The sequence below is a fragment of the Myiozetetes cayanensis genome, unplaced genomic scaffold (genome assembly GCF_022539395.1).
Source record: "Myiozetetes cayanensis isolate MyiCay16 unplaced genomic scaffold, myiCay2020 scf40, whole genome shotgun sequence".
NCBI lineage: Eukaryota > Metazoa > Chordata > Aves > Passeriformes > Tyrannidae > Myiozetetes > Myiozetetes cayanensis.
In genome coordinates, this window is record NW_026087632.1 from 128,009 (window position 1) to 142,005 (window position 13,997).

At 48.0% G+C, this 13,997-nt stretch overlaps 1 protein-coding gene across 2 annotated transcripts in view; it reads left to right on the forward strand.

Moving 5' to 3' along the window:
* The window catches only part of FBLN2 (fibulin 2), a 101,454-nt gene extending 92,020 nt beyond the window's left edge, over nt 1–9,434 (forward strand). For both annotated transcript variants that reach the window (XM_050330232.1, XM_050330231.1), the window contains 6 exons: nt 1,056–1,184; nt 1,705–1,830; nt 2,433–2,549; nt 3,483–3,611; nt 7,157–7,280; nt 8,536–9,434. In XM_050330232.1, the coding sequence (XP_050186189.1) occupies nt 1,056–1,184; nt 1,705–1,830; nt 2,433–2,549; nt 3,483–3,611; nt 7,157–7,280; nt 8,536–8,893 (983 nt within the window). In that variant the 3' untranslated portion in view covers nt 8,894–9,434. The remainder of the gene's footprint in view (nt 1–1,055; nt 1,185–1,704; nt 1,831–2,432; nt 2,550–3,482; nt 3,612–7,156; nt 7,281–8,535) is intronic.
* The last annotated feature ends 4,563 nt before the right edge of the window (nt 9,435–13,997 follow it).

Here is a 13,997-nt window from a genome sequence, read left to right on the forward strand (position 1 = left end):
ATCCAAGTTTCTGCTCTCACTTCTCCGTCATTCCCTCAGCAGGGATCTGCTTCCCAGAGCACTCTCCAAGCTGCTGTTGGATGGAGAACTGCCCAGGAACCCTTTGAAATGATTTAGTGCTCAAATTTATGACTTCAAATAGGGCAGCATGGAGAACCTCCAGCCTTAGACTTCCATTCCAGTTATTATTACATGAACAGGGATTTGGGTTGTAAAAGTAGTAGGAGATGTGAATAATGGAAAGAAAGCAGGATCTGATGGTTTGGGAAATGGCAGAACTCTGAATGCGTGAAGAAACAAACAATTCTGAGGGTTAATCAGACTTTTTGATGCTTCTTGTCACAGATGGCAAGAGGGATTTGTTAGAGACTGATGAGCTATTTAGTCATGTTGCAAGTCTTGTAAATCAGTGTGTATTGAAAACTCTCATCTTCATCTGAGGGTGTTTAAATGAGATTGGAAGTGATGCATGTGAATGGAGAAGCAGCTAATTTGTTGGCATTGGATTTTGGATGAGAGGCCACGAGGAGTATCTAAATGGGAGTTGATTGAGAGAAGAGAAAAAAAAGATCAACATTGGGAAAGAGCAAAAGTTAGACAGCAGGAGCAAGACTGAAAGGGCAACTGGAGATGAAAATAGCAATTGCTTTAATTGAAGGGATGAGCAGAGTTTCTGGCTGGTTCTTGTTTTGCTTTAAATGGCTTGATGTGAGTCACGGAGAGGCAGAACATCACAAGGGGTGTTTAAATGTCAGGGTCTGATCAGCATCAAAAAGTGTTTACATTGAAATGCAGAATATACTGGGGGAGCTCGACTGCAGTTCCAGGGCCGTTTTCACTGCGAAGATAATGGTCTGCTTTTCAGAGCTTTGACTTAGAGCTGGCTCCGAGAAGAGCAGGGTGGGAAGAGCTGATGATAGTTCTTCTGTCCAGGGGACAACCGTAACAGTTTCTGTTCCTGTTGTTTAATTATTTTTTTCCCCCCTCTCTCTCTTCATAAACGTTGATTTTAAAGCAAACTACCTTTAAGCAAATTGCTGTGTCTGGCTCTGCAGATGTGGATGAGTGTCAGACCGGTGTGCACCGCTGTGGGGAGGGGCAGATCTGCCACAACCTCCCCGGGGCTTATCGCTGTGACTGCAAGATGGGCTTTCAGTACGACGCCTTCAGCAGGAGCTGCATCGGTATGTGAGGCACGGGGGAGGTGGGAGCACTGATTGATTGAGCCTTGGCCCTCCCTCCAGGCAGTGTTTAGCACCGTTGCAGTGTGCAGGCATTAGTTCTGCAATGCAGTGCCTCAGAAGATGATGGAATCACCTCCAGAGCTGATGTTGTGCAGCTTGGAGCTCTGTCCCTCCGTGCTGGGATTTCTGACCTTGGCTTGGTTTAGCTGCAGGCCATCAGTTAAAGTCACCTGCAAAGCATTCCCTCTGGGCTGTGCTTCAGCTGCTGTAGAAATTTGTCTGAAGAATTCACTACTTTCTTCCTAAGAGCCATGAGACAGCCCTTTGTATTTCATTCCCAATTAGAGCCCAGAGTCAGCGTCCCACCTGAGCTTGCAGCACTTCACGCACCGCAAATCAATCTCTGACACTTTTAAAAACATCCTCCTGCATCTTGTTTGATGCTTGTGCTGCTCAGCTGATTGTATATTGATGCTTGTGTTCCTGAGCTGATTGTTGTATTTGCTTGTTGTGCTGGCAGATATAAATGAGTGCTGGAACTACCCCGGGCGCCTGTGCCAGCACACGTGTGAGAACACCCCTGGCTCCTACCACTGCACCTGCTCCTCTGGCTTCCGCTTGTCCTACGATGGGAAACACTGTGAAGGTACCAGACATCTTTTTTTTTCATGGAGAAGAAACTGCAGAGGGAATTCAGGGGCTTTAGAGAAGGAGTTGAGGTCAGATTGACAGATGTTCAGTCAAACACTCAACACTCAAAACTGAGTCAGATGAGCGTCCACAAGTTTCTTTACCCTTCTTCCTTTCCCTCACATCCCTTTGCTTTCCTTTCAGATGAGAGAAAAGGAGAACACAACAAAGGCAGAATAGGAGACTCTTTGTTCAAATTTCGATAACGATGAAACTTGGTAGTGATCAAACTGATCAAACTTAGAAAAAAATGATTTTGAATTGAGTGGAAATTTGTTGAGTTCTCCATGATTTCTGTAAGGCAGCGATTACATATTTTTAATTGACTGTAACCCAGAATGTCTGCATGTGTGTGTGTTTTATGTATTGGCATATATGGAAATGAAATTCAGGTGCAAAAGATATCCTCAGGTTTCTTGGAGCAGAGACAAACTGGGACAAATCAGTCCATCCTTAGTCACTCTGACCAGAAGGGGGCTGTTTTTAGGGGCAGGAAAAAGTGAGAGACACTGTTGTGAGCCCCTGTTGCCATGTGTTTGGGTTTGTTTTTGGCTCCAGATGTGAATGAATGTGATAACAGTCCCTGCAGCCAGGAGTGTGCCAACGTTTATGGCTCCTACCAGTGCTACTGCAGGCAAGGTTTCCAGCTGGCAGAAGATGGACATTCCTGTAAAGGTAAGGCTGCTGCTCCATCAGCTCAAGGTAAATATGTTCATTCCCTGGAGCAGAACTGGCTGACTCTGCAGCACCTCATGCTGCAGGTGCTGCCCGAGGGTGAGTGTGTGCTCAGGCTGTCACTGAAGCTGCTAAAGGGAACTACCCAAGTAGTTTCATGGGGCCAGAGCTTATGGTTGAAAAATTTGGGTGGGGAGATACTTTTACCAGTATTGCATCAATTAAAGCCTCCCCTCAGCCATGGCTGAGTGAAGGTTTGTTCTTAATGCTGCTCGTGGTGGGTGAACGAGGAGCAGAGGGATCAGATTGGAGGAAGGAGGGGGTTTATCTGTTAAATTGAAGTTACTGACACATTGGAGAGTCTCTATTTAAGAAAGGGTGAAGAAGCCCACACTCTTCCTGGCACAAGGAAGCCCCCCAGGAAATCCTGGAAGAATTCTTTGCTGTGGGCACTGGCACAGGTTGCCCAGAGAAGCTGTGGCTGCTCCTGGATCCCTGGAAGTGTCCAAGGCCAGGTTGGACAGGGCTTGGAGCAACCTGGGCTAGTGGAAGGTGTCCCTGCCCATGGCAGGGGTTGGACTGGATGAGCTTTAAAGTCCCTTTCCACCCCAAACCATTCTGGGATTCTGTGAATCTCTGAATTACAGAGGTACCAGAGAGAGCGTTTCAAACTTGAATGTGTCCTAGACTCATTAATCTTTTCCAGGAGTCCATACTAGTTGCAACCAGTATTTCTGGGAGCAGTCTTGTGTCCAGCATTCCAGGAAGCACCATCAGCAGTGCTCCACAGCGTGACACTTCCACGGTTGCGTTCACGTTTAGCGATATATTAGGGATGTGCCAGATGAGAATTCCCGTGTGTTCTGGCAGCTGCCCTTCCCAGATCTCTGTGTTGCCTGGTTTGCCACGTTGGTACCTGTGTTTCCTCCCCAGACATTGATGAGTGCACACAGAGTGCAGGCATCCTCTGCACCTTCCGCTGCGTGAACGTCCCCGGCAGCTACCAGTGCGCCTGTCCCGAGCAGGGGTACACCATGGCAGCCAACGGGAGGACCTGCCGAGGTAAGGAGGGGGCTGCAAGGCTTGTGTGCCATGAATCCTTGGAATGAGCCGTTATGGCTGCTCAGTCAGGCCCCCATTTTTTAGTCACTGTTAAAAAACCAGTATTTGACAAAGCTGCCAAATATCGGTACCTGCAAAGACAGCTCTGTCCTGTGTTACAAGAGAGGGCTGTGGCAACTGGGCTGTCAATGGGAGGGAATTGCTTAAATGAATTCCCAAGGGAGCCCACATCACCCTTCCAGCTGGGGCACCGGGTCACTCCTGTGAGCCGTGTGTGCACCTTGGCACAGCTCTAAATGAGCTGGGCTCTCAGAGGTGCCGGATGTAGAGATCTGTGGCTTCACTGTGAGTTGCAGTTTTCTGCCCCGGCAAACTGGGAGATGAAATGTTGGAGCTGCAGTGGGAACTTGGCCATGCAGCAGCCTGTCACCTAAGCTTAGTTATGTTGGCATTAGGAAATGTTAGTGCAAGGACAAGTATCCTCCCCTCAGACCCCCCCTCTTCTCCAGAACCATAGAAATGCCTGCTGGGAGTTGTGCTGGTTTTCATCTGGTGCACAGCTGTCTGGTTTTGAGCTGCACCCCCATTTCCAAAGGATGCCCTGCCTGTGGAAGGATGATGGAAGATCTGATTACCTTTGCACACTCTGCACGCATTCCTGCAGTGGTTACATTAACTAGCAGGCATTTCCTGCCCTTAGTTTTTCAGGAGCCCTTCCTGTAACTTTTGGTTATGTATCTCCTAGGCTTGAATTCTTGGTGGTAATGGCAATGAATTTGCACTGTGTAAATCGTGAGCAGCATGTGTGTGCTTAATCCTGACTTTGGAGCGGGGAAGCAGATTAAATGACAATTAAAATCCTTTAGAAAAACTTTAAAATATTTTTTAGAATGCATTTTGAACTGTAAATGCAGTGATATCCGCGTGCATTTAAATTCTTACGTAAAAATTCACCTTTAAAAAACTGCAGCTGTAACTCTCCACAGGCTTTGTTTGTATTTTCCTCCTAACTGTGAGTGCTGGCATGTTCATTGCCACCTCTGCCAGCAGTGAGATTTGGGCTGAGAATGTGTTCCAGAGTTAACAGTGTGAGTCACTGTGTTCCTGAGCCAGCACAGCTCTCCCCCAGGTACCCAGTGTGCTTCAGGTGCTGGAGGCAGAGGACAGGGACATCCACCCAGACCCATGGACTGCACTTGTGTTGTCTGTGTGGAGTGGAACCCTCCCTGCCTGACCCTCACCTGTGTGCAGAGCCTTCCCAGTGCACAGACTTGCCCAAAGAGAAACCCTTGGAAGGGCATTTCCAGGTATCCCTGGCTCCTGGTCCATGCACCCTCCTTGGAGGGCAGAGTTGTTCTACATGCAAAGCTCAGCAGCTCTGGAGCTGGAGTTCAGTCAGGCACTGGAAGGAGCCCCCCTGGACACCATTCCCTATTTTTGAGCTCTGCAAGTCTGTATTACAAGTTAGGGCAGGCTTAGATATTGAGCTCTTTCTGAAAACATGGTCAGGGAAACACTGGATTAATGGTGGCTGTGCTAAGCTGAAGAAGATAATCTTGGTTTCCACCAGCTAAAGGTCTGGCTCCAGTTATTCATGGTCTGACCAGTTCTTTGGAGTTACTGGGGGCACGTTCTGTGTACCTTTAGTTTCAAGCAGACAAGCTGGATCTCATGGAGCAGCGTCTCAACATATGGATCCTTTTTGGAGGAGCTGCCTGTGGTATTTTGCGGTGCAGCCAAAGCGGGGCAGGGAGGGAGCGCTTTCATGACAACCATTGCAATGTGGAAGAAATTTTCTTTTCACCTTAGGGGCACTGCTCAGAATCAGCAAGGGATTGACTTGACTTTGATTCCCTCCTCCTTCCTATTGTATACTTTTCCTTGCAAGACTTTTAAACCAACCGGTTCGGTGCACGAGATCAGTTCTCACCCCAGGGGAATGGAAGGAGTGGGAGGGTACAGTTCCCCTGGAGGAGTCTGTCTCTTCTGTGACAATTGGCAGAGCTGCAGGGCCCTGCACAGTCCACATGCCTTGTCTGTTAGCATTTATTTCATTTTAAAGCCTCCGTGCATTGTCTAGACTTTTGGGAGTACACAATGTGACTGGGAGATGATCTTTGCCAATGTTTGCTGCTCGAGCTTGATCCTTGATACTGCATCTGGTTTTCAGCATTTTAAGGCCCATGGCTTGGGGATATGTGTTATTTAGGTATTTAGGGGGATATTTATTTATATATCTGAAGTGTTCAAAAGTGTGTGCCTTGTTTGGAAGTTGCCCTGGTGGGGCTCCCATCTCCTGGATTGTGCAGTGAAAACTTTGATTTGGATTTGCTTGCTTTAAATCCAGCTTTAATTTGGCTGCTCTGCTTTAATCCAGAGCAACCTTCATGCACAGATACATTCTTCTGACACAGCCCAAGTTTATCCATTCTCAAAAAGTCAGTGAGAAGGTCCTGTTGGCTTTAGCATGGGTTGGTTCTATCCTGACAGGACCCGTTTATTCCTGAGGGAGAGCTTTTGTGCACTAGGCTGTGAGTGGTTAATGTGCAGTCAGACAGGGGGTATCCATGCCCTAAGCATGAAACTGGGCTGGTTCAGGGAGTCCCAGTGACCTGTGGAGCTGTAAAAATTGGCCCATCGCTTTCAGGAAACTGAAAACTCTCACCCATCAGAACAGCTGTGAGAAGCTTCTACAGCTGTGGGCTGGTCTGGGACATTCAGGGTTCCACTGCTACCTACTCACTTCATTCTGTTTGCCTTCAGCCTGCTTTTAATATTAATTACAGCCCACCTCTGACATCTCAGGAGCAGGGAGAACATGGCTACACAAGCAAACCTGTCTCGATGTTCATGCTTGGTCTTTCTTGAGGTGGGAAATGGGACCTCTGGGTTTGAGAACTTTTTTCCCTTCTCATGTTCATTCTCCACGGAAAGTAAAAGCCTGTGTTGGTCAGTCTGTGTGTAGATGAGGACAGCTGGGTTACAGAAGGTGCCAGTGGTTCTAAAGTAGAGGAAAAGAAACCCAGTTCCCCTGCCCTGCAGCTTAGGGCCAGCCTGGCCAGGTGCTGGGTGGACTCTCTCTGCCCAGCAGAGAGGCTGTCAAACACCATGGAAAGGGTGTTTGTAGGGAAGAATGAGCTCCCTTGTTTACTGCACACGCTGCCAGGTGGGTCTGTCATCTCTTATTGCCTGATAATGTCAAGGAAGGTTTTTTTTTTCCATAGAAGGCATTTTAGACATAGAAGAATTTTAGCAGAATTGGCATCATCATGGTTTACTCTGTCACCCCAAGTACCAGTGAGTGTCGGTGCACAGAGATGGACCTGACACACCTCACCTGGGTGTGCATTTCCCAGCCCAGGTGTGTCCAGAGCCCTGGTCTGGGGCACAGGTACTGTAGGAGTAACACACAGTGATGGGGGGTGCCCTCAGCTTGTAGAGCCAAACCCTCATGCACATGGTCCCACAAGCAAATCACAGCCCATCAACTGTGATTAATTCTCACTTTTGAGCTTAGAATGTCTTTTTCTTGTGTTTCTTCTTAGATATTGATGAGTGTGCAATAGGAACCCATAACTGCTCGGCTGCAGAGACCTGCTACAACATCCAGGGCAGCTTCCGCTGCCTGTCCTTCGAGTGCCCTTCCAACTACAGAAAAGTGTCTGACATGTGAGTGTGGCCTTTGGAACAACACCAGCAGCCAGGCCAGTCCTGCAGTGCTTAGTTTGTGGGTGGGTGTAGGTGCTCAGAGCTCTGAGAAGCTGCTTTGATACCTGGAGCACATGAAATTCCCCATGTAGAGTTCGTGTCTGGTTATCCTTCCTTCTTCCAAGCCCTGGAGCCCCTTTTTGCTCCCCAACTGCTGCTGGAACAGCAGGCACCAGAGCCTGGAGCTCTCCTTGCTGCAGCTCTGAAAGGGCTCTGGTTATAATTAAGTTTTCAAAAAGCAAGATCTGCTGTGCTGCTTCTATCACAGCAGTAGCTGCCAGGCTGCTCAGAGCTCCACTTTGACGGTGGGTTTGGGGCTCCCTGGTTAATCTTCAGATTGCACTTCCTCAGGGACTGCTGAAACATTGGAGGGGAGCAGGATACTGAGCTTGCCAGGCCACAGGGCTCTGGGAAGGGCACTCCCTCAGCTCCTCAGCAGCTGAGGCACGGGAGCCCCAAAAATCTCCCTCCCCTTTTCCCGCCTCAGTGGCTGCCAGTGCTTTGGGAACCCGTATTTAGTTGTTTATGACTTAAAAAATACTTTTCCTGCCTTACAGAACTGAGCTGTTTTGCCAGTTGAGGAGCTTCATTCCCAGCCCCATCTTTTAGCTACTTTTTCAAGGGTTTTTAGTCTTATTTTCTTGGGGCATTGTCCCAGCCCTGTGCTGTCAGTGAGGAACCACTCACTCCTCTTGTAAGCTCATGCTTTGCAGCACAACTGGCTCTTTCTTTGTTGTTGAGCTTCCCAATGCAGCTCCCCATGTCTGTGATCTTCTCCTGACACTACAGTACAATTAGATAAGTTATGGGCACTGGAAAAGCAGAACAGGGATAATAACAGGATATGCTGAGTTGGAAGGGACTCACAAGGGTCATCGAGTCTGACTCCTGCCCTGCACAGGCCCAGCCCCAAGAGTCACCCCCTGCGCCCCAGAGGATCATCCAAACCCTCCTGGAGCTCTGGCAGCCTTGGGGCTGTGCCCACTGCCCTGGGGAGCCTGTTCAGTGCCAACCACCCTCTGGGGGAAGAACCTTTCCCTGAGATCCACCCTGAGCCTGCCCTGACACAGCTCCAGCCATTCCCTGGGGGCTGTCCCTGGTAATCACACTGAAGTTTGGGGCTCTGGTTTATCTGATATTTCTCAACACTCTGCAGTAAATGCACTTTCCCTGCTGTCCCTTGGGCACTGAAGGCTCTTCCTGTCTCGTTCCTCAGGAGGTGTGAACGCATCAGCTGCTTTAACTACGTGGACTGCCAGAACACCCCAGTGAGAATCACCTACTACCAGCTCAACTTCCAGACCAACATCGTGGTCCCGGCTCACATTTTCCGGATCGGCCCCTCCCCTGCCTACGCCGGGGACAACATCGTCCTCACCATCACCCAGGGCAACGAGGAGGGCTTCTTCAGCACCCGCAGGCTCAACTCCTACACGGGCATCGTGTACCTGCAGCGGCAGGTCAAGGAGCCCAAAGACTTCCTGCTGGACGTGGAGATGAAACTGTGGCGCCAGGGGACCTACACCACTTTCCTTGCCAAGATTTACATTTTCATCACAGCTCACGCGTACTGAGGCCCGTGCTGCCGTGGGGTTTGATTTGGTGCTATGCTCTTTACCTGCTCTACCAAAGCTTCATCCTGTTGAACTGTCACTTAATGTATCTAGCCTTTATATTATTTTTCTATCGTTGCCTTTTAAACTTTTTTTATTGGTCGTGTAAATTAAGTTAATTTTTATCTTTTGATGTTTGGTTTCCTTATGCATCCTCATTTGCCAGCCAGCAAAGGGAGGGTTGGAAGGCAGCACGTGCCTTGTTCTGAATGCTGGAACTTTCTCCTAGCCATTGTTTTTAGGTGTAGTCACCTCTGCAGGGTATTGCACTAAAGAGGGAAGATGTTCACGTGGGAAAAAAAGCTTTGAGGGCTTTCTCTTGCTGACACAAAGTCGTGGTCTGGCTCAGCCAGTGCCTTCCCTGGGGTTGAGATGCTGTGTCGGGGCCGTACGTGGACACTGATGGTCAACCCCTCTCCTGGGGTTATTCTCCTCCTTCCAACTTTCATAATATGTTGCCTTAAGATATATATAAATAAAAGAAAACTCCACCAGTGAAAAAGATGGACGAGTCTTGCTTTAGTAGGAGCTGCTCATGTGCTAAATATTTGCAAGACTGAGGCCCTCACAGAACGTTACACTTTGGGGTAAAAGCTCACATTGCCACTCTTACTGGGTTTTTTCATAGGTACTGAGGCTCTTCTGTTCCTCACCCTGTTCTATGGAGCTATATCTGCAGATTCACTGCTTTGTAATGCTTACAGCAGTACCCAAAATGGAAAGAATGAAATAATCTTGACTGCTCCTCATTGTAAAGCCTGGATGTGCCACCGAGGCAGCTTTGAACAGGCAGGAAGGGCAGTTTTTTCTCTGCTTCAGGAAGATTCCTTCAGCTGTGTTGCTGAACAGCACTGAGGGAAATGCCAGCGAAATTGGTGGGTTGGATTTTGCCCTTTAGAAAAGAGCACAACCAAAGTTTTGTGCTGGATTTCCTCTCGTTCTTCAGGAAGCTGGATGAAATCCAAACTTGGAGGCCAGATCTGGCAAAGTGTAGTATAAGCAAAGTATTTGTTAGAATTTAGAAGGAATATCAGAACTTCCTTGCAGGTCGTCTTTTAATTTTTCTTTTCCTCTCAAAAAACTGAACAAGCTCTCGTGTTGCAATTTTCTGAGCCCCCTTTGTTCCAGCTCTAATTATTCTGCAAAATGTTTTAAAGGAAGGGCATAGCTACAATACAGTGATGTCAGCTACACTGCAGTTTATCAATCCTACAATCCCAGGTGGGAGGAGACCTCAAGCATCATCTGACCCAATCTTTTCTTGGCAAAATAATAACCTGCCCTTTTCTACAGTCAATCTTATTTCGACCAGTGTGTAGACAAAATAAATGGAGAAATCAAATCTTATGGCTTTTTCTGCCATAATCAACGATTTTTATTATATTGTAAAAGATTTGTTTGAACTGCACCTAAAAATCTGGTAAACACCACCTGTATGGTGAGAGGAAATGTTCTATATTCACTGTATCCCCAGGCCAGTCTCTACCAGTTCTTGAATTTGGACTTTCTTATTAATGATAAAGTGCAAATCTTCCTGTATCTGAGATCATAAAGCTTCATTAGCAGAGAAAAGTTCCTGCTGTTCCCCAGCTGTAAAATAAGGGATATCTGTGAGCTGGCACACATCAAGCTTTTCTTTAGGGTTTTTCTCCTACAGAAATCACTTTGTGAAAGAGATCTTCTTCCATCCATCTTTTGTTTTCCATAGTTAACAGTTTCATAAGGATTTAGCAGGGAAGTGCCAACTGAGAAACACATGTTTATGCAATCTGTCATCTCAGTTAATTCCTGTCTTACAGCTCTGGGCCGGCCCAAAGGAGCCATCAGCTGAAGCCTCTCAGATCCATTACCCATTGGCATGTTGAGTGGGGATACATTTCTCCAAGCCCCAGTGGGGCACATCAAGAGTCACCAAAAGCCAGAGTTTTCCATCAGCATTAGGATTTGATTGAGCATAAATGATATTCGGGCCTCGACAGCCCTTCTTGTCAGAGAACAAATGGACAAGCCATTTGTTACTTTGAGACCTTTTGCTGACTAAAACCAGCCACAGTCAATCATATTAAGACTCTGGCAGTTTGTAACACCAACTCTTCATTTTGTAGACAGGTAATTGATGAAGAAAGTTCTAGGGAAGGCTTTGCATACTATAATGAGGAAAATGCCGTGTAAGGAAAAAAGTGTCTCCATCAGCACTGGGCCCAGCAGCTGTTCAGAAAGGTTGGGAAGAGCTGCTTGGAGCAACTGGTCAAAGCAAAAGAAAGGATTACAGCAGGTAATTTCACATTTTCTGCTTCCCAAATAACCAGAGGAATGTGGTTGTTTTAGCTCTTCCCAACCCACAGTGCTCGCCCTGGCAGGTTCAGTAGCAGCTGCACTGTGGCTTTTACTTTATCTTGTGGGGCAGTGCTCGTGCTTGGGCTGGAGCAGACACACCAGCACAGCCCCACTCACCAGCAAGGATGTGCTTCCATTGGCTTTGGACTGGAATTTTGGTCTCCTTCAACTGGTCCTGGAAGACCCAGTCCCCATCTCCAGGAATGCTGCTCCCATTTTATTTGGGTGAGTAACCTGGGCAGAGAACGAGTGTGTGTATCCATCTGCAATTCCTGAATTCCCTCTTGAACAGCCTTTTTTTTTTTTTAATATGTATTTTTACTTGTCCTTCTCCGTTTCTAACAAGTGAGTTGTGTAGCTTTTGTTTATTCCCTTTGCTTCTTTGTGGCCACCCCACCCCTTGACTGGTTGAAGTGAATTAGGAACAGCTACCCAAGAGCTGTGCAGGCTGATAAACTCATGAGGAAGACAACAGCTGCAAAGCTCATAAAGAATTTCAGCGGGTTTGGGGCATCTGTAAAAACCCAGATTATTGGTGTGTTCCCCAGGATGGAAACGGCCTTGCTGTGACCTGCCTGAGCAGTGTGTGTTCTGCTTGGCTTTGCAGGTTACTTAGTCCTGCCTCTGTGAAATCTGACCTCTCTGCACTCTGCTGGTGCATTCCTTGGGAGATCCAGTGATCCCAGAGGCTGAGCAGGGGCAAATGAGCCATTGGAAGCAAGAAGGAATGTTGTTCTGTGTGCTTGCTGGAAACTGGAATGGGCCTATTGCAGGAAGAAACATCAGGTTTTCTTTTGACTGGGATGTGCATCACATAGAGTTGAACCAGCAGCAGGTGGGCTCAGAGGGATGTTCTTACCTAATATTTTAAATTGTTCCCTTTCTGCACCAGGGAAGAGGTATTTTACGATGTATTTGTATGTAAAAACACGTGTGTGTGTGGAGCACTGCTTGCAATGCAGTCCATGCTGGCATTGCTCCGTGAGCCTGACGTGGGGAAAAGGCTCAGCTTGGGCCTGGCTCCTTCTCCTCCCTCTGCAGGAGCAGAGCAGGGCTCCCCTGTCGTAGGAGAGCGAGCTGGTACCTGCAATGGGCCAGGATTCTCACCTCACCTCCAGCTTACCCCAAACAGACCTGCATTCCCCTTGATTTCTCCATCCTTCTCGGTGGTGATTCAGGACAGAAGCAGATTTCAGACATATTTTGGTGGTTTGGATCACCCTTGAGGTTTCAGCTGGAATAAGGGCCATGCTGCAATAATGCTTTAACAACAGGGCATCAGAGCCTGCCCTGCAAAGGTCCTGGTCATGGGGCCTCTGTGATGGCAGAGAGTGGGGGAAGAGCTGAGCTGTGCCCTGCTCCTCCTGTTCCCTCAGGAGGGGCTGCTCCAGGAGGCAGCTCCCTGCAGACAGACTGGCCCTCTGCAGACCTGCCTCACACCTGGGGAGCTGGTATTCCCATTCATTTGCCTTTATTTTCTTCATCTTTCCATTGATCCCAGCCATGCCAGCAGGAAGAGAAATTTCCAGCCGTGGAGCATTAGGATTCTGGAGTAAAAATAGATTTTGAGGTTAAATAAAAAGTATATTCACACTTTCAGTGTTCTCTGCATCCCAGAGACGTTCATTTTTGAGTTGAACATCTCTTGAAAAGCAGGATTTAATTATATCCAGTTTCAGTGATGTGAAACTGAAGTCACAAACTCGAGCCTTTTGTCTTCTAAGGCACAATTCTTTCCCTTGCATGTTCTTTCCCAAGAGCAGTCAGCGTGTGGGACTGTTCCAGGGCTTTGGAGCCCTTTCAATGAGCCTCCCCCTTCAAGAGTCCTGCCTGCTGTCCCCTGGCATGTGCAGCTGGAGGAGCCAGCTCGGTGTCAGTCCTTGTGCTGAGCCTGCCCCATCCCCACATCCCTGCTGGCACTGTGTGGGAAGGATGGAATTTTCCACTTGCACCCCTGTGCAGAGGTTTGTTTGGTCCAGGGGGCTTTTCCAGGGAAGGCAGTGGCATTGACTTCCCATGAGCTCCCATCATGGCTGGGTTAAACATTCCAACATCTGCTCTGCATTTTCTTTTTTTAGCTGGGCTTGGGGAGGAAGGAGATGCCAGAGTGGTGCCCTTCATGCTGGGATGGGAGGGGTGGGAGGAGAGCCTTTGTACATCAGGGAGTCTTCTGTGTGGTAGCCAAGAATTGTGTTAACTGCATAAATTCACTGCAGGATTTTTAATTGCTTGGGGCCTGGGATGGTGCAATGGTGGGATGGTGGGGGTGGGCTGGGGAGCTGCTGCAGCAGAAAGGGCATCTGATCTCACAGGCTGAGATCAGCACCATGGCACAGTTACCCTGAGCTCTCTCCAGGTAAAGAATTGGCCTCAGGTGAGATATCTTGTGCTTCCAGGTGATCCAGGGTCAGGTGAGTCAACAGAGAATGTTCAAGAAGGGAATGGAAATCAGCTCTGTGTTGGGTTCATGAGGTTTGGTTCACTGGGAAGGGTCTGTAAGTGAAACATTAAAGCAAATCTCGCAGTGAAACTCCGAGTTCCTGAAGAGAAACAGATTGTGGGAAGGGCCATCTGAAGGAGTCAGAGTTTGACAAAGTGTTCCTGGTGGAACAAGTGAGGAATGCTCTCCTTTTTGGGGGGAGAAGGTCTCAAATAGAATTTTATTGAGGAATAATTGTCCAATCTGCAGAGTACTGAACTCTCCTCTGTGCCACCGTTTCTAGAAAGT